Raw genomic sequence first — 20,480 nt, 5'->3', positions numbered from 1 at the left:
AAGAGGCACTTGAAGATCAACACCAAAGTAGACAATTACCCATGTTCATGTTTTCTGCTAACCTGCAATATTTTTGTAAAATTGGCCAATTCTTGTCACTTACTGCACTAAGCAATTTATCTGATTGTCTTTCATAGTTTGCTCCTTGCAACAACTGTATGTGCAGACTTATCTAGCATGCACAGAAGATCTAAGTTATACCCTCAAAATCACATAGCCAGTATGCAACAGAGCTGGGATTCCAAACCTAATCGCGGACTCTCCAGACAGCCTTCTCATGAAAAAACACTCATTTGACAGGCCTGGGATTCATTCTCCCCCCCCCCCCCCAATCCTGAAACACTCAGGACAAAGACACATTTGGAAAATGCAGGGAGTAGATCTGACCTGAATAAAGAAAGGCTTTCTGTAGAGAGCAAGTGAACTCAGAATGGCAGTGGCTAAGCAGTGGCAAAATTGGGGGGTCGGGTCTTTGAGGGGAGTCACTGGGCAAGGCACCATCTCTACCCCCTTCCCACCCTCAAGGCATCTAAATCTGGATGAGAAAGGTGAGGTGGGAAAGACTGGCCATCATCTTCTAAATCTGGACTCCCTTCCTTGCATCTGTGTTCTTAAATGGAGCTCAGCGTTGAAAGGTATCTGCCTTGGTGATCCTATCAAGAGTGGACTTGCTGATACGTTGATGGTTGCTCTTTCTCAAGACCAATCCCCTTTCCCCCTGGACACTCAGCTGGGTGGTTTTGTTCCCACAGTTGCACAGCATTTGCCTGGAGACCCGGTCAGCTTCCTCCAAGCTATTCCTAGCCACTTCCAAACTTTTCTCTCTCTCCCCATCAAGAAGTTCCATCTCTGGATGGAGTTTCATCAGATCCTATCACCCTGCATCCTTCATGGCCATGGCCAGCAACCGTAGGTCACTCGCAGCCACTTCCCCCGGTTTCAGTTCCTGCTGTTTCAATTCTTGGCACTTCAATAAGTGCATACATCATACTTCCAGCACCCTGGCTCAGTTATGCGGACTTGCCTCCTGCACTGATCTTGCCCTCCACCCTGCTCCATTTGCCACGAAGCCTACCTGTACCTAGAAGATCAATGAATGCAAGCCCCTGTAAGCTAAGCATCGCACAGCACACGGATTACCAGCCCCAAGGTTTCCAGACTCCAAGTCTGTCATTTCTTGTCTTCCTACAGCACCACAACTCACTGATCTAACAATCTTCTGAATCTCCCCCTCCAGGGCCTTCCCCCCTTCTCCCCTGCATGTCAGCTTCAATTCCATGAACTATCATTAAATCATTCCTTCCCATTCTTACTTCCTCTGCCCACATTTGATTGGTTGCAAGCTGACAAATCACAACCCCTAAGAAGGTGAATGGTTAGAAAAAGATTACCACATCAACTGGCCTTGCTCTAAATTTATGGCCATGGATCTCAAATGTGGTTTTACTGCTATTCCAAAATCTTCTGTCTCTCTCTTTACATCTTTAGCCCATTTATTAAGGCTGTTGTTTCTTTAAGCATTAGTTTCTGGGAGGTTTCGTTTTTTGAGCTAAGGCCCTTGTCTGATGCACAGGTGATAGATCTCCCCGCATTCTGTGGGCTTTCTATTTCGCTTGCTAGCTATGTCCTTCGTCATGCACAAACTTGTCTGATGCACAGCTGATACATCTTCCGCATTCTGTGGGCTTTCTATTTAGCTTGCTAGTCCTTCATCATGCACAAACTTTTCAGTCTGATGGCCCATTCCACTTTCTTACCTCCTCTTCATGTCCAGATTCCCCCCATTCATCCTGTAAGTCTCCCCAAAAACTGCATCAGATCTCTCCTCAAAGCTCCACCACCTCATGCTGTCAACTAGTAATTTTTGTTTATATGTAAATGAAGAAATAAAACAGAAAATATGTTCTGATTCCTACCATGAACATATTCACCTACTTAGCTACCTCACCAATAGACTGGCCTTTCCTGCTGCTACTATGGATAAATTGTATGTGATTCTATATAAATTTATTCTTACACTTACACACTACATTCAATCCTCTCTCCTATATGGTCCTGAACCTACTACTGGATTAATATAATGATGTGCTAATATCATAGTCAGTGAATCAGCACAATTGTGTACTGGAAAACCACCATTAGCATACAAAATAGGATGGTTTTTCCCATAGGAGGAAGAAGAAAGGAAGGAAGAAAAGCAGAAGGGGAGAGAAGAAAGAAGAAAAACAGAGAGGAAAGGAGAAGGGAGGAAGGGAGAGGAGGAAGTGGAGTGAAGGAGAAAAGAAGAGAAGGAGGGAGGAAGGGGAGAAAAGAAAAGCTCCTTCCCTCAATCCTACTTCTCACATCAGCTACTACTAATCCACTTCTCTTCTCTCCTTTGCAATAAAACTCCAAAAAACCATTTGTCCCACTGACTCTAATACCTCTTCTCCATTGCCCTTCTTCCTTTCTTTCTGGAGGACTACAGTTATTGGCACTGATAAACAGAAGCTGACTTGGACCCTCGATGTTAGACATGAAACAGGGGTACAAGAACTATCATAGCTGGACCCATTCTTTCTTAATCTCCTCATACTCCTTGACTCTTCCAGTCATGGTGACCAATGACCTCCAATTTGCAAACTTCAACAGTGAACTCTCAGTCACTTAGGGGTAATGATACCTACCAACTGCTTTACAGGACTGTCATGACCACTGAAAGACACAGTAAAGAAATCTTTATTGTGAACTGTCATAGTAGTCAGTCTAAACATCAAAAGCAGAAACACTGCCCAGTTTTAGAGCATGACCCATCTCCTGACTTACCCTACTTTTGTATATCAGTTGAAAGTTTCAATAAACATTCCCTCCCTATAACTAGACCTCTACCAGGAGGGAGAGAAGAAGGCTCTGATGCTCACACTCTTTTTAGTTTTAATTTCTAAGATCTCCACTGAGGAATGAGTGTTAATTACCTTGTGCTATCTGGGTGTCTCCACCACATCTGCCTGAGAAATGCCTTTAACTCATATGACCCACCAAGATAATGGCTTCTCTCTCTTTTGATTTAACTTTGTCAACAGCTTTAACAGTATTGACAAGTTAGGGTTCCTCCAAGAAAACTAATAATTTCCTTAAAGTGATGCTGTCAAAATACTAGACTCAATACCAAATGTAGTTCAAGGAATCAATTTTTGTTGTATGGTGTCAGTTTGTCCTCATGTTAGGAACAGAAGTTCATCTCAGTAACGGATGAGCTTGTAAGATTAGTGGGGTAAGAAAGATGAGGAGGGAGGGAGGAAGGAGAAGAGGAAAAGAGGGGCAAGTAATGAATATGAGTGAGGAAATGAATATGCTGGGCTAGTTGAAAGCCAAAGAATTTTAGTTAACATCTGGGTTGAATAGAGAACAAGTAAGTAAATGGTAGATGAATATTCTAAAATCTGCTAATGTATTGACTATATGCACCCCATTTGAGTCTGAAACAGAAATTTCTGGCAATATTTTATTCCTAAAAATATTTCATAAGTTTCAAATAAATGTATATGTATGTCACTCAGTCAATTTATTTCTTTTTTTCTTTTAGACAGATTTGTCTATCTGCAAAATCTTTATAACCAATCTATGTAACACTGATAGGTAAGATTAGAAATTCTCAGGATGTAACAGAAAAGAAGATCAGTGATATTTCTACATAAAATGAACTGTCAGAACTAATAAAAATATTGCAAATAGCTGAAAAAATACTTAGATATAACTCTTATAGGACATATGTAAAATATGTGTGCTGAAAATTATAAAACGCTGGCAAGAGAAATCAAAGAATGCCTAGATAAATGGAGATTTTATGTCCAGTTCACGAGTTGCAGGACCCAGGAAAGTTAAAATGTCTATTCTCTGTAACATGGTTTTTAGACCGAACACATTTACAAAAAAAAAAAAAGGCCTGGCAGAAATCCTAACACATATGAATAAGTTTATTTTTCCTTTGTTGTGGTTATTGAGGTTTGAACTGAGGAACTCACAACTGCTCGGCAGGCACTCTATTACTTGAGCCATGCTCCAAGCCCTATGAATAAATTTATTCTTAATCAGAATGAGATACCATGACACTGAAAAAAATTACCTAGCAAGACTATAGAGTAAATGGATTTCTCATAATTGGCTGGTGATAAAGTAAAATGGTATTCTTATTCCAGAAACAAATTGACCATTAGTTATAAAAATAAATGTGCATTTACTACATACTAAGCAATCCCACCTCATAGTATTTACTCTAAAGAATTAAGGGTTTATGTTCATGCACAACATGAATATTTTTAGAAGCTGTGATTTTTTTTGCCAAGAACTGGGAACAATCAAATAGCCTACAATAAGTGAATAGATAAACAAACTGTGGTACAACCATATAGTATATACAAAATAGGAAGAAATGAACTTTTAATGCACGCAACAAAATGTATGAATGGAAAAGAGATTGCCCTAAGAGAAAGAAGCCAGTCTCAAAGGGTTGTAAACTATATGATTCTACTGGTATGACATTCTCAAAAAGGCCCAGCTCTAGAGCCTCTTCCACGTCTGCAGCTAATGATCTACAGGGGCACCGCAACTGTGGCAGCTCCAAAACTTTGGAAGAAGACCAGCCAGCAGCACGGTCCTCCATCACCAGTCTCCACAGGGAAAGGACGCCTCCCCTCTCACTTCTTTAAAGAACAGAAGGGAGTGTGCCCTGATAGGACAGGAAGCCAGGCCCGGCAGTTCCTCCCACAGCTCACGACGATGGACAGCAAGGTCTACATTCATATAATCTAGCCGATGGCTGTGCACATGTCATCAGCCTGAGCAGGCTGGAGAGAATCCTCTCGGACCTGAACTGCTCACCTTATTCTTCCTCAGAAAGACAAATACGATTTGTGCACAGGAAACAGTTCTTTGTGGTCACAAAACTAACCTCTCCCTCAATGAACCATGGTGCTCACTCAGTCTTCTCCTCTGAGGGCCTTGGTAAAGTACACACCACCATGCTGCCCAATCTGACTTAAAATTATAGATTTGACCCATTCAACATTGTTAACTGCTTTTGAGATTGGAGTTCCTAACCTGGAAGGACTAGTATAATCAACAGAGATAACCCAAATATTCCAATTCAGGGCATATATTTAAATTTACTTTTTTTTTAGATCTTAGTGTGAGGGGGAAAAAACCAGTTTCTCTGGTATTTTGAGTTCAAGTCTTACATATGGCCAACCTTGTTCCTGTTCTAGTAAATAACAAACACCAGGGGGAAAATGTTGGGTGTTGGTTTGGGGATTAAGAGGAGGTAAAAACAATTAAAATTGTCATCTGCAAGCTTAGTTTTAAATTTTTGGTTATAAGTAATTTTTTTATAATTAACTGTACTAAGCACTTTACATTGTTTTGGCAGTGATTTCTCCCAATGATGATCTAGTGTGTGTTATTAGTACAGATGAAAAGTTAAGATTTGGAATAGTAAACCAAATTGTTCACTTTCACAGGTACACTGGCAGATAGTGGAATTTTAAACTTCTGGTCCTTCTGACTTCAAAACCTGTGCTCTAGAATCTTCTGGGGGGTGGGAATATCCAGATGTCTTCCCACCCTTTATTCCAAAAATTAAGTAAGAGTCAGCCCCAGCTGAGCCTTGCTTTTAGTGTGCTAACTACAAATGATGGTGCTGTTTTAAGAGGCAACAGCAGGAAAGGAAGACAGCAGGCTTTGGCCAGACCAACCTATTTCAAGTGCTCCATCACAGAGTAGCTAGATTGTTAGAAAAGTTGACTGTAATTAATTCAGCAAGTATGTGATGAATGCATATCATGTTTGAGAAAGTATTCTAGTATTTTAAGATACATTTGTAAAAAAAAATAGAAAAAAGGGTCTGCCCTCAAAAAGCTTATATTCTAATAGTTAACATGAACAATCAATATCACAAAGTATATAATACATCAAAATGGTTATGAGTAAGGAAAAAAACTGTACAATGCTGAGAACTCTGAGATACACTCAGCTATTTATATATTTTGTCTGCGTTGGATATTTCATTATTTTAAAAATTTTACTAATTTAAGAAGGGTTTATGTTTTTAATATAAGGAAGGTTTGAGCAGATCAGTGCCATGATAGGACTAATTATCCCTCCAACTAAGAACAGACACAGACAAATCAGAGAGTTAACATTCTTGTGTCCGTTCAAACAAGTGATGATGATGGTGTGGTCCAAAGTACAAATAGTGGAAAGAGTGAAAAGTGGTCGGAGTATGGATATATTTAGGCATATTATATGTGCCAAATTATGTGTGGACTATAAAAAAGATAGGAATAAAGGATAAATGCCAGCTTTCTTAGTGTAGAATAGCTTAAAATAAAGGAAAGTTTTAATACGTAGAGGAGACTAGGTCAAGAGTTGATGTTGTATGGGCTGGGAAGGTGGCTCAGAGGTAGAGCGCTTGCCTTGCAATGCATGAGGCCCTGGGTTCAATTCCTCAGCACCACATAAGCAAAAAGAAAAAAGCCGGAAGGGGCACTGTGGCTCAAGTGGTAGAGCGCTAGTCTTGAGCTGAAGAGCTGAGGAACAGTGCCCAGGCCCAGAGTTCAGGCCCCACAACCGGACCCAAAAAAAAAAAAAAAAAAAAAGAGTTGATGTTGTAAAGTATGAAATGTCTACTAAACATTCAAGTGGAAATATCAGTTTGGCAACTGGATGTGTGAATCTTGAATTCAGAAAAGGCTAAGATTAAAGATACGAATTTTAGATCCACCAGCAAGTGAGTGGTGCTGAAAGCACTGACACTAGATAAGATTAGTAATGCAGTGAGTATAAATAGACAAAACAGACTTCCGAGGACTGTGAACATCTTTGGGACATTATGATAGAGGGAAATGACAATGAATCACCAAAGAATGTAAAAAATAGTCATTCAGGAGGAAAAGCCACATTAGAGTGCATTCTGCTGAGGCAGATGAAGAGTAAGTGGCCGACCATTTAATAAGTCACATGAGGACTGAGAACCAACAACTGAGTTCAGCAGCATACAAGTAATATGTAACTTTGACAAGAGCAGTCATAGTATAGTCAGTGGGTGAATTCCATTAAATGGGTCAGTGAAGTGCACACGGAGGCTAACTGCATAACTGTATACAGACAACTCTACTGAAGAGGGCTGTTAGAAATTTGGAGTAGCTGGGTGCCAGTGGCTCAGATCTTTTATCCTAGCTACTTTGGAGGCTGAGATCTGAGGATCACAGTTCAAAGCCAGTGTGGCAGGAAAGTCTATGAGACTCTTATCTCCAATAAACCACCAGAAAACCACAAGTGGTGCTGTGGCTCAATTGGTAGAATGCTCGCCTTGAGTACTTGAGCACTTGAAGAGCTGAGAGACAGCGCCCAGGCTCAGAGTTCAAGCCTCATGATCAATTTTTTTAAAAAAGAAAAGAAAAGAAAGGAAAAAGAAAAAAAAGAAATTTGGGGTAGAAATTGAAGCAGAAAGTGGAGTCAAGTCAAGGGAAATAACAGCATGTTTGTACTCTGAGCAGTTAGGAAGAAAGAAATTAACAATGCAAGAGAAAGGAAGGAAGGGGAAGGGACTGTGTCCTGAAGTGGGCATATGAGGTGCCATGGAGGAGCTGGAACAGTTCCCCTAAGGTAAGAAGAGGTAAAACAATACATTCACACAACACTAGCATAATGGCCCATGCCTATAATCCTAGCTATTTTAAAAGGTGAGATTGGGAGGACTGTAGTTCAAGACCAGCCAGGCAGCAAGTTCATGAGACCCCATTTCAACCAATAAGAGCACATCACTGGGGTGCGCCTGTCATCTCAGCAGTGTGGAAGCATTCATACAAGATTTACTGTCCAAGCCAGCCCAGAGAAAAAGCAAAACCTTCTCTGAAAAATAATGAGAGGAAAGGGGCTGGAGGCGAATATATGCGTCAACAGTAAAGCACTCATCTACCAATGGTAAAGCCCTGAATTCAGACTCCATACTGAAAATAAAAAAGAGCACATGAGCATAAATTCATAACGGGAGATGTATGTAACGATGCGGGCATATAGAGCTTCTGTTCTCATCAAAGACTTAAGAGAAGGAGTTGTGTCTTGGAAAGCTCACTGAGCTTGGGGATGGCCCAATGAATTATAATTATCGTAATTCCCCACAGACATAGACTGAACCCAGGTGTGTGCAGACTCTTAGAAATATGGACCCACTTGTTCCCAGTGTGGGGTGTTAGGACCCCTAAGGGCTAAGTCAAGCCCTTCCCACTTCCTATATCCATCGTTGCATTCAGCTAAAGGCCAAAGTTTCCACCAAGAGCTAAGATCTGGCCCTGCCAGCAAGGTCTGCTTTGCCAAGAACAGACATCAACATCCAAATAGACTCCTTGTTCTTGGGAAAGGGGCAGTGACGTGGAGGTGAAGCTTCAGGAAAATGGGAGTGGCTACAGCAGGGTTACCAGAGTTAGACCCGGTACCCGTAGGGCTGCCCATCCTGTTCATTCTACTGGGCCCACTTCTGAATCAGGCCAGCTCTGCAGTATACTTCAGCCAAGTATAGGACCCAGTGCATCCTGTACCTCTCAGGGACCAAAGCTACAGTACTCCAAGTACCTTTCCCCCAATGAAAATTTGTCTGAGATGAGCAGTCATTTTTTCTACTCAGAATTTCCAAAATTCTTCTACCTAAATTATAAATAAAAATGGAAGGCAGCCATTTTTATCTGAAAGTAGTTTTTGATCCTTTCCCTTTCCCAGCAAAGCTTTCCATAATGCAAAGTGACATTTCAATGCAGCAGCTCCGGAAGAAGACAAGAATCATTAACTTGGGAAAATGGCTGAGCGTCTGCAGTTTGCCAGGCTCACACCTATTTGCTGAGAAATCCAGGTTCCAGAAAAGCAAAAACTGCACTCATATTTGCCAACTGCTATTTACCAGTCTGACAGCTGCTGACAATGATTAGCACTGAAAATGACATCTGGCTCTTTGAAATAGACTTGTTTCAGCTAAGAAACCAACACAGGAGGCCTCTGGGGGGAAATACTAGGAAGGAGTAGTGTTACACGGGTGACAGGAAGTATTCTTTTTGTTCAAATTCTGGATGTTATCTGGAATTTAAGCAGTCTGTTTGGGAGAGAGAGAAGTTGGAAGATTACTACAAAAGGAGGTGAGAGATTCAGAGAGAAACAGTAGGGAGAAGAGAGAAATACAGGAGCAACTCAGTAAATATGAAACAACAACCAAAAGGTCAAGGTCTAAAACTGCTTATACCACAGGGAGGTAATTAAGAAGTCCTGATTGCCCACACAAATGGATTTGTGTAAGAAAGGGTCCTATTAAATGTAAATGACGTGTGTGTGTGTGTGTGTGTGTGTGTGTGTGTGTGTGTGTGCGTGTGTGTGTGTGTGTGTGTGTGTGTGTGTGTGTGTGGAAGAAAGGGTCCTATTAAATGTAAATGACGTGTGTGTGTGTGTGTGTGTGTGTGTGTGTGTGTGTGTGTGCGCACACACACACGTGCTCTACTTCTAGCTTTTTTTTTGGTGATTATTTGGATTTTCCTACTCAGGCTGGCTTCAACTTTCTATCCTCAGATTTCAAGTGTGACCCTGAATTCAAGGTGTGAGCCATCAGCGCCCAGCTCATGACATTTGATTTTTAAGCTTGTAATTTACAAACCACTATTTTTCAGATCATGAAAAGTGTAATTGTGGCCAGAGGCTCAAAGCCAGCCTAAGGGGAAAAGTCCATGAAACTTCTATCTCCAATTAACCAGCAAAAAGACAGAAGTTGAAGTGTGGTTCAAGAAGCAGAGCATCAGCCTTTAGTGGAAAAAGCCAAGAGAGAGCACTAGGCCCTATGTTCAAGCCCCAGTAGTAGCACGTGAAGGGACTGGAGGGAAGGGAAGGGGAGGGAAGGGAAGGGAAGGGGAGGGAAGGGAAGGGGAGGGGAGGGGAGGGGAGGGAAGGGAAGGGAAGGGAAGAAGGAGAGGGAGGGAGGGAGGGAGGGAGGGAGGGAGGGAGGGAGGGAGGGAGGGAGGGAGGGAGGGAGGGAGGGAGGGAAGAAAAGAATGCAAAGAAGGATGGAAGGAGGGAGGGAGAAGAAGGAAGGAAGGAAGGAAGGAAGGAAGGGAGGGAGGGAGGGAGGGAGGGAGGGAGGGAGGGAGGGAGGGAGCGAGGGAGGGAGGGAGGGAGGGAGGGAGGGAGGGAGGGAGGGGGCAGGAAGGAAGGCAGAAAGAAAAGGAAAGAAAAGAGGAAGGAACGAAGGGAGGGGGAGGGAGGAATGAAGAAAAGAGAAAGGGAGGAAAGGAGGGAGGAAGGAAGGAAGAGAGGGAGGGAGAAGAAAGGAAGGAAGGAAGGAAGGAAGGAAGGAAGGAAGGAAGGAAGGAAGGAAGGAAGGAGGGAAGGAAGGAGGGAAGGAAGGAAGGAAGGAAGGAAGGAAGGAAGGAAGGAAGGAAGGAAGGAAGGAAGGAAGGAAGACACCCTACGTCTTTATAATTCTTACCTCAGAACTGAGAGAAGCTGAGGTGGGCTGCAGTGGATCTCTTAGGGAGCAAATTTAAAAGACAGATTCCCAGGTCCCACCCCCAAGGACTCTGACTCAATGAGCAGAGCTTCGGCCTCAGGATCAACACTTTAGCACGCACCCTACCTGGGTGACTGACGCAGTATATATAGCCCATGGACACATCCGGTCCTCGAGGCTGTCAGGAGAAACAGCCCTGTCTTGTGCGTGGTCCCAGGGCAACATGTGGGCTCACTGTGGTGGACAGGTGCTGATCCACACCCCTGTGCAGAGCAAGCCGCTCTGTGGGGCTCAGTGTGACACACCCTGACTTCTCTCTATTCTGTTAGAACGATTACAGGAAGTTATCTATGCAATGCAAGGATTTTGTGGTGGGCGTGCTGGACCTGTGCCGAGACACAGAAGAGGTGGAAGCGATTTTAAATGGCGATGTGAATTTCCAAGTCTGGTCTGACCACCACCGTCCAAGTCTGAGCCGGATCAAACTCGCCATTAAATATGAAGTCAAGAAGGTAAGCTGCCCCACCTTTCCTGGCTTCCTGCCTCTCCTTGCAAGACTGCCAGCCTAGCTTTGTGCTCATGTTCCCACGAGGTGACAGGGACCTGCCAGTCCTGCAGGGCTGTGCAGCTCCTACCACCCATTCCCACTTAAGACTCCCCACCCCCCACAGAGAGGCATAAAATGTCACCAGTCAGTCCACGAGCAGGCCTAGCGCCCGAAGAACCCTGCTGGTTCTCACCCTACTGGCAGGGCAATGTCACAGCGAGCAAGCCAATTGTTAAGTCTTGATGAGAAACACGCAACTCCCATCTTTCAATGGCATTAATTGAGTATTCTCTGTACACGGGGATTATCCATGCAGTACACGGGGATTATCCATGCAGAAAACAGTTCAGCGAAAAGCATTTCTGGGATTGATGGCCTTCTGAGATGTAGAGAAAGTTCACTCAAAAAAAAAAATGTGAGCTGGGAGCCAGTGGCTCACACCTATAATCCTAGCTACTCAGGAGGCTGAGATCTGAGGATCACAGTTCAAAGCCAGCCCAGGCAGGAAAGTAGTCCAAGAAACTCTTATCCCCAAGTAACCACCAGAAAACCGGAAGTAGCGCTGAGGCTCAAGTGGTAGAGTGCTAGCCTTGAGCTGAAGAGCTCAGGGACAGCACTCAGGCCCAGAGTTCAAGACCCATGACCGACAAAAGAAAAAAAAATTATGAAAGATGTTAACAGGAAGTTCAAGTACTTTGCTGAGAATTAGCTAGCCCCACCTCAACAGACATGCAAATGTCTGCCATGGCCACTGTCAGGTGATGCCCTCATCCCTTGGTGGCTTGCCAGATTCGGTCCTAATGAAAAAAGGTCAATCATATTTGTACTGGAGACGAACTCTGAATTCTTAGAATATGAGATGCTAGCATTCATCTTGATGAAAGCTGAAGCATTCTAAACACCTTGCACTTAAATGCCAGTGTGCTCGCCACTAAAGCAAAGCTGAAGGGCGGCCTTCAAGGGTTTGTTGCCCATTCGTTCACATGGTCAAGACTGGATGGTATTTTTAAGGCCCTAAGCTGGCTTCTGGCCATCTCTCATCTTCCATGATTATAATTTGTGTGAGTAAACCAGCCTTCCACACATGACATGTATCTGTAGAATTCATCCAGGGAGGACTTCCAAGTTTGATTATTTTTTAATCTTCCTGCCCTTTTACTTTTATAATAATCACAGATCCTAAGGAAAATGGACTTTTTCTAAGAGTCTAACTCCCGAACATAAAACTGATAAACCATGGAAGGCCCTAAGATTCATAATGGAACGTACTGAGAGCTGTTGGGGTGCTACAGGAAGTTTGCATTCAAGTTGAGTGCTATTTTTCTTAGCTTAGGGAAACTGGTTTTTTGAGCCTAACTCCAGGGCTTCCTGAGTGTCTCTTTTTAACCAAAGCAGAGCACAGTGGGTTCTGGAGAGTGCTGACACACCCATACCCCTGGATCCAAGGAAGCCCTGCTGTGGCGTCTGTGTGGCACTGCTAGAGACGAGCTTGAGTTCCAGGGCTACAGTATCTCCTTTGCCCCAGCCAGAGAATCTTCCTGCCTGCTGGCACTGTAGAAGGTGAAGATGTTTTTGAAACTCCAGAGAACACGGGACGCTTGCTATGTGCAGATCCACATTCACAGTTTTGGCTATTTATACGCAGGTCCCCAACAGTCCACAGTTTCTAGGCCTTGACCATTTTTCTGAAACATCAATTCCAATCTTCTTGCAGAAACCACCACTGGGGTAGAGTCACTCACTCACGTAGTCCAAAAGACTACCTGGTTCCTCACAGTACACGCATGCTCCGTCTCGTTATCAATTACCAAATGAAAAATGGCCCCGACAATGAGCGAATGAAAAAGTGAAGTCCTCCAGAAACATGACAGTTTGGGTCAGAAGAAGATGATTTTATGAGGGAAATTATTTGCTCTAGTGGTATTTTCCAATTAGGGGAGTCATAAATGTCTCAGGAAATACTCATCATGAATGTCAAGTGTCTACTGCCATGGATAGGTAGAAGGATGATAAATGACCTGCATAAATGCCACCCTTGCTCATTCAAAAGACCTCCATGGACAGATTCATTCAAACCATGTACACTATCATGTGCAAGCAGATAAAAATCATTGCCTTCCTTGACATTTATTCTATCAGGAATGACCAATGAAAATACTTGGTATTTTAAGGAAAATACAATGAGATTCTATTTTTAATTTATAAACTTTAGCATGCACAATTTAACCCTGTGCATTTGAGTAGCACAAGGACTAGTATTAGGGCATCTTTACAATGTGATGTGTGTGTGCATGCATCTATACACACATGTACACATCGGGATCTGAATGCAGTGGTGCTGCCTGGTGATTGTTGCCACACCTGGGCTGTGCCTTTCATGTGGATGTCATCCTTCCTTCAGACTCGATCCTCGTGTCTGGTCCTCTGAATGGCTTGGTCATAGTGCCAGCCTCCGTTAGATGCAGAAGAGTGTCCCACCACCGTTCAACTGAGAATGTACTAAAGCAGGAAAGGATCCTGAGCTGGGCATCAGCAGATTACACTGACAGCCTGATTCGTACACAAACCATGTGGTCTTGGGCAAGTCATTAAAGCCCTCTGAGCCTCATTCTGTATCTGTAAAATGGATCTTTGAGTTTTTGCTTCACGTAATTGTCAAGAACTTTCAAACTAGAGGAAATGTTTGGGAAATCATAAAGGCCTCTATAGCTCCCAGAGGAATCCTTGCTGTGATTCAGTTACGATTTCCACTTGCGATCCTGGGGCTCCCTCCAGCCCTTGGAGACATGCCCTAACTTGTCCCCAGAGAAGGTTAGAAATGTTCCCTTGGGCAAAGACATCATATAGCCTAAAATTCCTCTCCCAGACCCCACATGCCTTGGGAAGCTACCTATCCTTTCTCTATAACTGCTGGCTTAAGGGTAACTCAGCCAGATGCATTTGCTGACGTGTTCACCATGGTGTTTGAGAGACAGTATGGGAGATGTGGCTAAGAGGTCAATTCTGTGTCTAACCACTTATTGGTGGGGACCTGTGAGCAGGTCACTCAGTTTCTCTGCGTCTTATCGTCTTCTTCAGTGAAGGTAGCATAGTAATATAGATGCATAGGGCTGGGATGAGATTCAAGCAAGAAAAGAATGTGTGAGATCCTCATCAGCCTCACCAGCCTACGGGTGTAAACACAGAGGTACTAACGCAGAGTTTCCTCCTTCTTCGAGGTCCACATTACTCTGGACCTTTCTGTTCCCTATCTCAGGCCATCTCACCATGTCTTTAGGGCCACCATGTCTTTAGGCTCATTTCATGAAACAAAGGAATCAGACCCCTTCCCCAGGCTGGGTTCACCAAAGCTTAGGTGCAGATCTACTTGTACCTTGCAACTTCAGGAAACAACCCCTACTGCTTTGGCTAGACCCACAGGCACGGGCTTCCTCTTTTCTGGACAACAGACAGATACCTTGCCATCATCTCTATCCTATCTCTGTCCACAGAGAATCCTGCCTGAAAGTTCCTTCTTAAAGGGTCTTTTCTTCCACCACACACTGAGCTCTAATGAACTTTCAGGCCCATCAACCTGCAAGATCCAGCAAGTGTGGATCTTAATTTAGACTGTGTTCTGAGTCTCTGCCTCAGTCATGCAGAAAACCATGAAGAGTGTGTGGTCACTGCTCAGTGACTGGTCACAGAAACACAGACACAGCCTTCAGTGCTCTAGTCAACTTGTTTGACCGAAGCCTCACTTTCGTTCCTCTCTCCCTTTCCTCTGGCTCTACTGTCATCTCTGGACTGAGAGGATGATGCTTTCCCTTCCTGCCACTCTATCATCTCTTCATCACACCTTCCTCCAGTCTGCCTTAATGAGGATCATATGACTCTCCTCACCACTACAAGAGAACTTTGGAGGCATTAGTCCTCTAGGCTCAATTATCAAAAGACAGAGGGGCAAAGGCACCAGGACGCCCTGTTCATATGACAGACGCCTTAACTCAACCTGTAAAGGAGAGGGAGCTTTTTTGGACATAATTAAGCCAATGTCTATTGCTTTCGCACACATGCACACGCACATGCACACACGTGCGCACACAGACACACACACAAAGCAAGCACACATGATTTTTTTTATAAAATACACTAATACCATAGTATAAAGCAAGTATGAAGGTATCCCCAACAAGAATGTTTAGTTCCATCTAGCCCATAGTTTCAGTCACCACCTAACTAAGCTCAGATTGTTAGAGAACATGGGGAGAATATGACACAGGCTGAGCCCCCAGACACTAGCAATCTCAGGACTAATGGCACAGAAAACCCAAGACCATAGCAGTAACACCCCATGTCGAGTGGGGAGCCCCCTGAACACTTCACTGGCTAAATGAAATGAAAATCACAGTTCTGGCCTCTTTTGAACGCCCTAGTTTAGGCATCTTGGAAAACAGTTTGATTTGGGAGACTATGATCCCGATACCAGCCATACTTACTTCTAACTATGAAACCTCCACCTACTGCAAGAAGCAGCTGCAAGGACCCTAAACCTTCTAGACCCTTGAACTTCATTTCAGAAGTCCAGCTGATCGAACAGCTACCAGACAGACGCCCAGAAGCAGAGATGACTGGCCGCCGGCCTCTTGCTCCGGCAGTGCGCATGGGCACTTCACTGAAGAGAGGGCAGATGACCTCTGCTGAGTCCTGTTCCACTTCTGGTCTGCGCAGTGCTGGCAGGGCCAGTGAGCAAAGGGGACCTGGGGACACGGGCCTTTCCGGAGGGCAAGTGAGGGGCCAGTCAGACACTCACATGCTCCAAGCAGACATTCCCCACTGTGCTTGCCTGCTGCATCATCGCCTAACAGATGCTCAGAGTTAAGAAGATCAGAGTTGTCACAAACAGTCTGGCAGGTCAGGTTCTACTGAACGACACTGCTAACTGCCCAATGCTGTGATGACACCCGCCATCCCTGGGGATGCCAGGATTCTAGCCTGCTCGCATGGCACAAATACAGTCCGCGGCTATTAATCACCTGGCTGGGAAGGTATACCTTTTGTATGAGTTAGATCTGTTTTCCTCAAGGAGCGAATCAGAAGAAAAGCAGGACTAATCAGATCATGTATATATAGGCTGAGCCCTTTTCTGCCAACTCCCAGGAGAAGGTAGAATCTGTTAGTGCTTAGATAGAAGTCTGTTTCAATCTCATGTCATTTACTCAATATACATGTAGTTTTAGATGCGTTATTTAAGGCCTCAGTTTTCCCATCCTTATCATGGGGAGTTGTAGTACCTAATAAATAGTAGTGTTTATTAACATACATAATGTACCTTGAATATGGTAAGTGCATAATAAATTAGCTCATGGAAGCCTTTTGCTATCTTGCTTCTATACCCAGCACTATTTTGCTGTTACTGAGGTTTGATCCTAAGGCCTTATAATCTTTCTGAACTTTTGTGCTTGACTCTGATTGCTCTAACAAATTGAACCATGCTTCAGTGTTCTGCGTTTAGCTGGTTAATTGGAGATTGGAGCCTCTTAGATCTGTCTGTTCAGGCTGGCTTTCAAACTGTGATCCTCAGACCTATCTCAGCCTCCTAAGTAGCGAGGATTACAAACCACCAGGGCCATCTCCTCTTAAAATCAGATTAGCATTTCTCAACCTCAGCACTACTAATATAATTCTTTGCAATGGGGACTCCCCTGTGTGCTACAGGATGTTCTAGCCTCCCTGGTCTCTACACAGTGGCTGCTTCCACTCATTCAATTTCTATTAACCAAAAATGTATCCAGACTATGTCTAATGTCCTTTGAGGAAGTAAGGAGATGAAATTATTCCACTGAGAGCAATTTTGGAGGGCCAGTTTTCACAAGCAAGGCCACAACCCCTTAACTGCAGGCCCCTGAGGACAGGAACTCTAGTTGTTGGAGGATGCACCTTATCCCTCTGGACCTCCCAGTCCACCACATAGTGGAATCACTTGGGAGCTTTTAAAACACACCAAAGCAAAGGCTTGCCCACAGAGCTCCTCATGTAGTTTGACTGGGTAGGACCATCGCAGTTGGTATTATCCAGAGCTCTTTGATTATTTTAACCTTTGTACAGATGGAGCTCCAGGAAGGTAGGACTTCTCTGTCCATCTCCAGCTCTGTAGGCTGAGAACAGCACACAAACTGAAAGTGATGTTTAGCTTCCTGTTAAGCAAATGAATAAACGGTGTGTTCAGTGGGAAGCCAGAGACCTTAACCCTGGTCCAAATACTTGCAATTCCCACATGTGATTGAAAAGTTATGTCCCAGAACCCAGGCAGTGTTTGGGGCTGACCCTTAGCATGGTCTCATCATCTCCAGTTCCTCCATTGCCTGTATGGCCCTTCTGAGGAACTCTGGGCAAGATGGTGCTCTCTAGGAAAACACTGATTCTGTCTTGGCAGTGGCTGTAGGGAATGCCTTAAGAGGTGAGTGATCCCCAGGTGATCCTCCCAGTCAGGGAGAGGCAGGAAGGAGGGCTTTGCCTCCTGAGAGGATCGAGTGCTACAGGAAATGCTCTGAGGCAGGATTCAGGAGTATGCCTTCCTCTTGTGTTCACACCCTGTCCAGCCCAGAATAAAGCCAGGGGAAAGTTACCTCGGGCAGAAGGTAAATCATCTGTCAAGATTTTCTAAGACACAGATATACTACTGCCAATTTACAAAAGAGATCTCAGATCCTCAGAGTAAGGGGTATCACAACTGGGTAGAATACGATTGCCTTTTTAAGTGGTTACTATTATGTTCTGGCCATAGATAAGCACTGGCGTGAAAGCACAGTTCTTTAAGGCATTGTGTTCTTTTGGGTTATCATGCTTCCTTATCTTGTGCAACTTTTACTGTATTCACCTTGTACTGCATATGTTAAGATAGTCACAGCCTGTGTATTACTACATTGTGATTGGAGGGTCAATGAGAAGAGAGCAATTGGAAGAGCTTTCAAGGCAGGAGCATAAACCACTCAGTGTCCCCCAAGAAACACGTGCGGATCAGCATTTACTAGCCCCATGTGGAGCATGAGCCACTTTCACTGGAACTCTTATCTCAGAATAAAACATTCTTCCCCCAAGGACTTGTGACCAACTCTGATAATGAAGCTATAAGCCACCTGAACTTTTCTATATTATTATTTCTGTACTAAATACTCACAGATAGATTTGGCATTTTAATGAGCTTTTGATCTTTCATATATTCCTCTCATTATGTGCCATAATGAATGCATTAATCTTTTTAGTATTCACCTGCCTAGAGACACTTGCAAATGTTCCTGATGAAAGGGGAGTTTGTAAGTAGAACTGCAGAGGAAAATTTTGCTTGATAAGGATGGTTTATGTACTTTAAGCCACAGTCTCATCATGCCTGGATGATTACAACAGCATCTAACTGATTTTCCTACCTCTTCCTTCTCTCCTACATGTATACACACACACATCACATACACGATAATATTATTTAAGTACTCAGCTCCTGTCATGATCCAGCACTCATTTTTCATCTAAGAATAAACAAGCTAGTCCTAGATCCTGTCCTCAAGGAGTTCGGTCTAATAATCGTCACTGCTAGGACAAAGGCTCTTATGCAGGTGACTTATTAATAGTTTGATTATTTATTAGTGATATCAGTGGAGGGGGGAAGGGAGAGCAAATGAAGTCATCATATTCAATGTACATTATGTAAAAATTGGACTATCTAACTTGAAGGCAGGAGTTAAGGTGCATTATGATTTATGGAACTGAAACTTCTTTGTACAACTACTTAATAGTTTAATAATACTATCAGGAGGAAATAATAATGATAATACCAGGGAAACCTGAGGTGATGGGAGGAGGAGGGTAAGAGAAGCCAACAGGAGCTTCAGAGAAGTCGCACCGCAGCTTGGCTTCATGCAGCTGTCAGTGGCACCACATCTGTCCAATCTTCAGACAAGGGTGCTGACCATTTGTACAACTGAACCAGTAATCAGTGGCTAGCTGCCCTACCCTTAATATGAAATATAATCTCCTAAGAATGTCTGGACACAGTGGCTCCCATTGTCTGGGGACCATTTCTGGAAAAAAGCATCTCCCTCTTAGCAAGCCCTCGGTAGCCAACACCCCAGCACCTGAGGGGTCCCGTACCTTTCTGGCTAAGTAGAGCATGAGAGGACACCAACGCTTCCTTATCGTAAAGTCCGTTAACCATAAAGCCCGTAAGCTGCTGACTGACCGAGCCCCTGCTTCCTCTCTGACTCAATTCATACTTCCTCCTGCTTTCTACTCTCCAGCTACATGGCCTACCTCTGTCCCTTAAACGCTCCACACTAGTTCCCACTAGTTCCCAGCAATGTCACTGGTCCTTTTCTCTCCAGTCTCTGCTCATTGGATCCTCTGTAGCTCTCAAGCCTCAGATGAATGGTCTCCTAGGAGAGGGCTCACCGCCCTGCCTGAACCTGTGTCACCAGCATGCCAGCCATGCTCCGTACCGGTGTCCTCTTGGAATCTTTAACTCGCTTACTCATAGCAGCCCTCTCCACAGTACACCCTACGGTAGAGGAGATGTGGAAACGCAGAGGAAATGAGTGTACCATACTTCGGATTTCTTCCAGTTATTTTTCGGTATGGGGGAGGAAGAAGCCAGGGAAGGAGGAAGTCACGTGTGATGGGTACAGGAGCCCGGGAGGAATGAGTCAGCCAAGGCAAGGCCTCCGCATGGGGGAGGAGGGGCTCTGTGGAGGGGTCTCTGTAACTTGTAGTTCTTTATTTTACTTTGCATAAACATTACACAAATAAAGACAATAAATTAAGAAAGATAATTAATAACCCCATGCCCTATATGTTATTTTCATTTGTTTATAGTCTTCCTATTGTTCGCATATACGAACATATATATGTATAGCTGCTGGGTAAAGAACGTGATTGCCATTATAGCGTAAATGTAGTTCTATTTTTTTCTATAATTATTATATTTATGTTAGCAGATATCTTATATACCACTGCTTATAGTTCCCTACCGATGAACATTCACCTTTAAAATATATTAATATTTTGATTTTTCTTTTTGTCGTGGGGCTTGAACTCTGGGGCCTGGGCGCTGCCCTTGTGCTCTTCAGCTCAAGGTGAGCGCTCTACTGCTTGAGCCACAGCGCCACTTCCGGTTTTCTAGTGATTTATTGGAGATACGAGTCTCATGAACTTTCCAGCCCAGGCTGGTTTTGAACCTCGATCCTCAGATCTCAGCCTCCTGAGTAGCTAGGATTACAGGCGTGAGCCACCGGCGCCCAGCTAATATTTTGATTTTTCTGCATAGAGTTTTCTTTTCTTCTTTTTGTTACTTTCTTAAATTTCTAAAAATGAGGCTACTAGGACAAAAGACAAAATTTTTGCTATGAGTCTTGAAACACACTGTAGAATTATTTTCCCCTGTATTAG

General features: G+C 43.8%; 1 protein-coding gene across 1 annotated transcript in view; it reads left to right on the top strand.

The window, feature by feature from the left end:
- The window catches only part of LOC138807804 (short transient receptor potential channel 7), a 116,461-nt gene that overhangs the window by 30,151 nt on the left and 65,830 nt on the right, over window positions 1-20,480 (top strand). The window contains exon 3 of the mRNA XM_069993568.1: window positions 10,846-11,028. Coding sequence (XP_069849669.1) covers window positions 10,846-11,028 — 183 coding nt within the window. The remainder of the gene's footprint in view (window positions 1-10,845; window positions 11,029-20,480) is intronic.

Source organism: Dipodomys merriami, unplaced genomic scaffold, assembly GCF_024711535.1.
Source record: "Dipodomys merriami isolate MVZ:Mamm:240054 unplaced genomic scaffold, mDipMer1.0.p SCAF_434, whole genome shotgun sequence".
Lineage (NCBI taxonomy): Eukaryota > Metazoa > Chordata > Mammalia > Rodentia > Heteromyidae > Dipodomys > Dipodomys merriami.
This window is presented reverse-complemented; position numbering and strand designations above follow the sequence as displayed.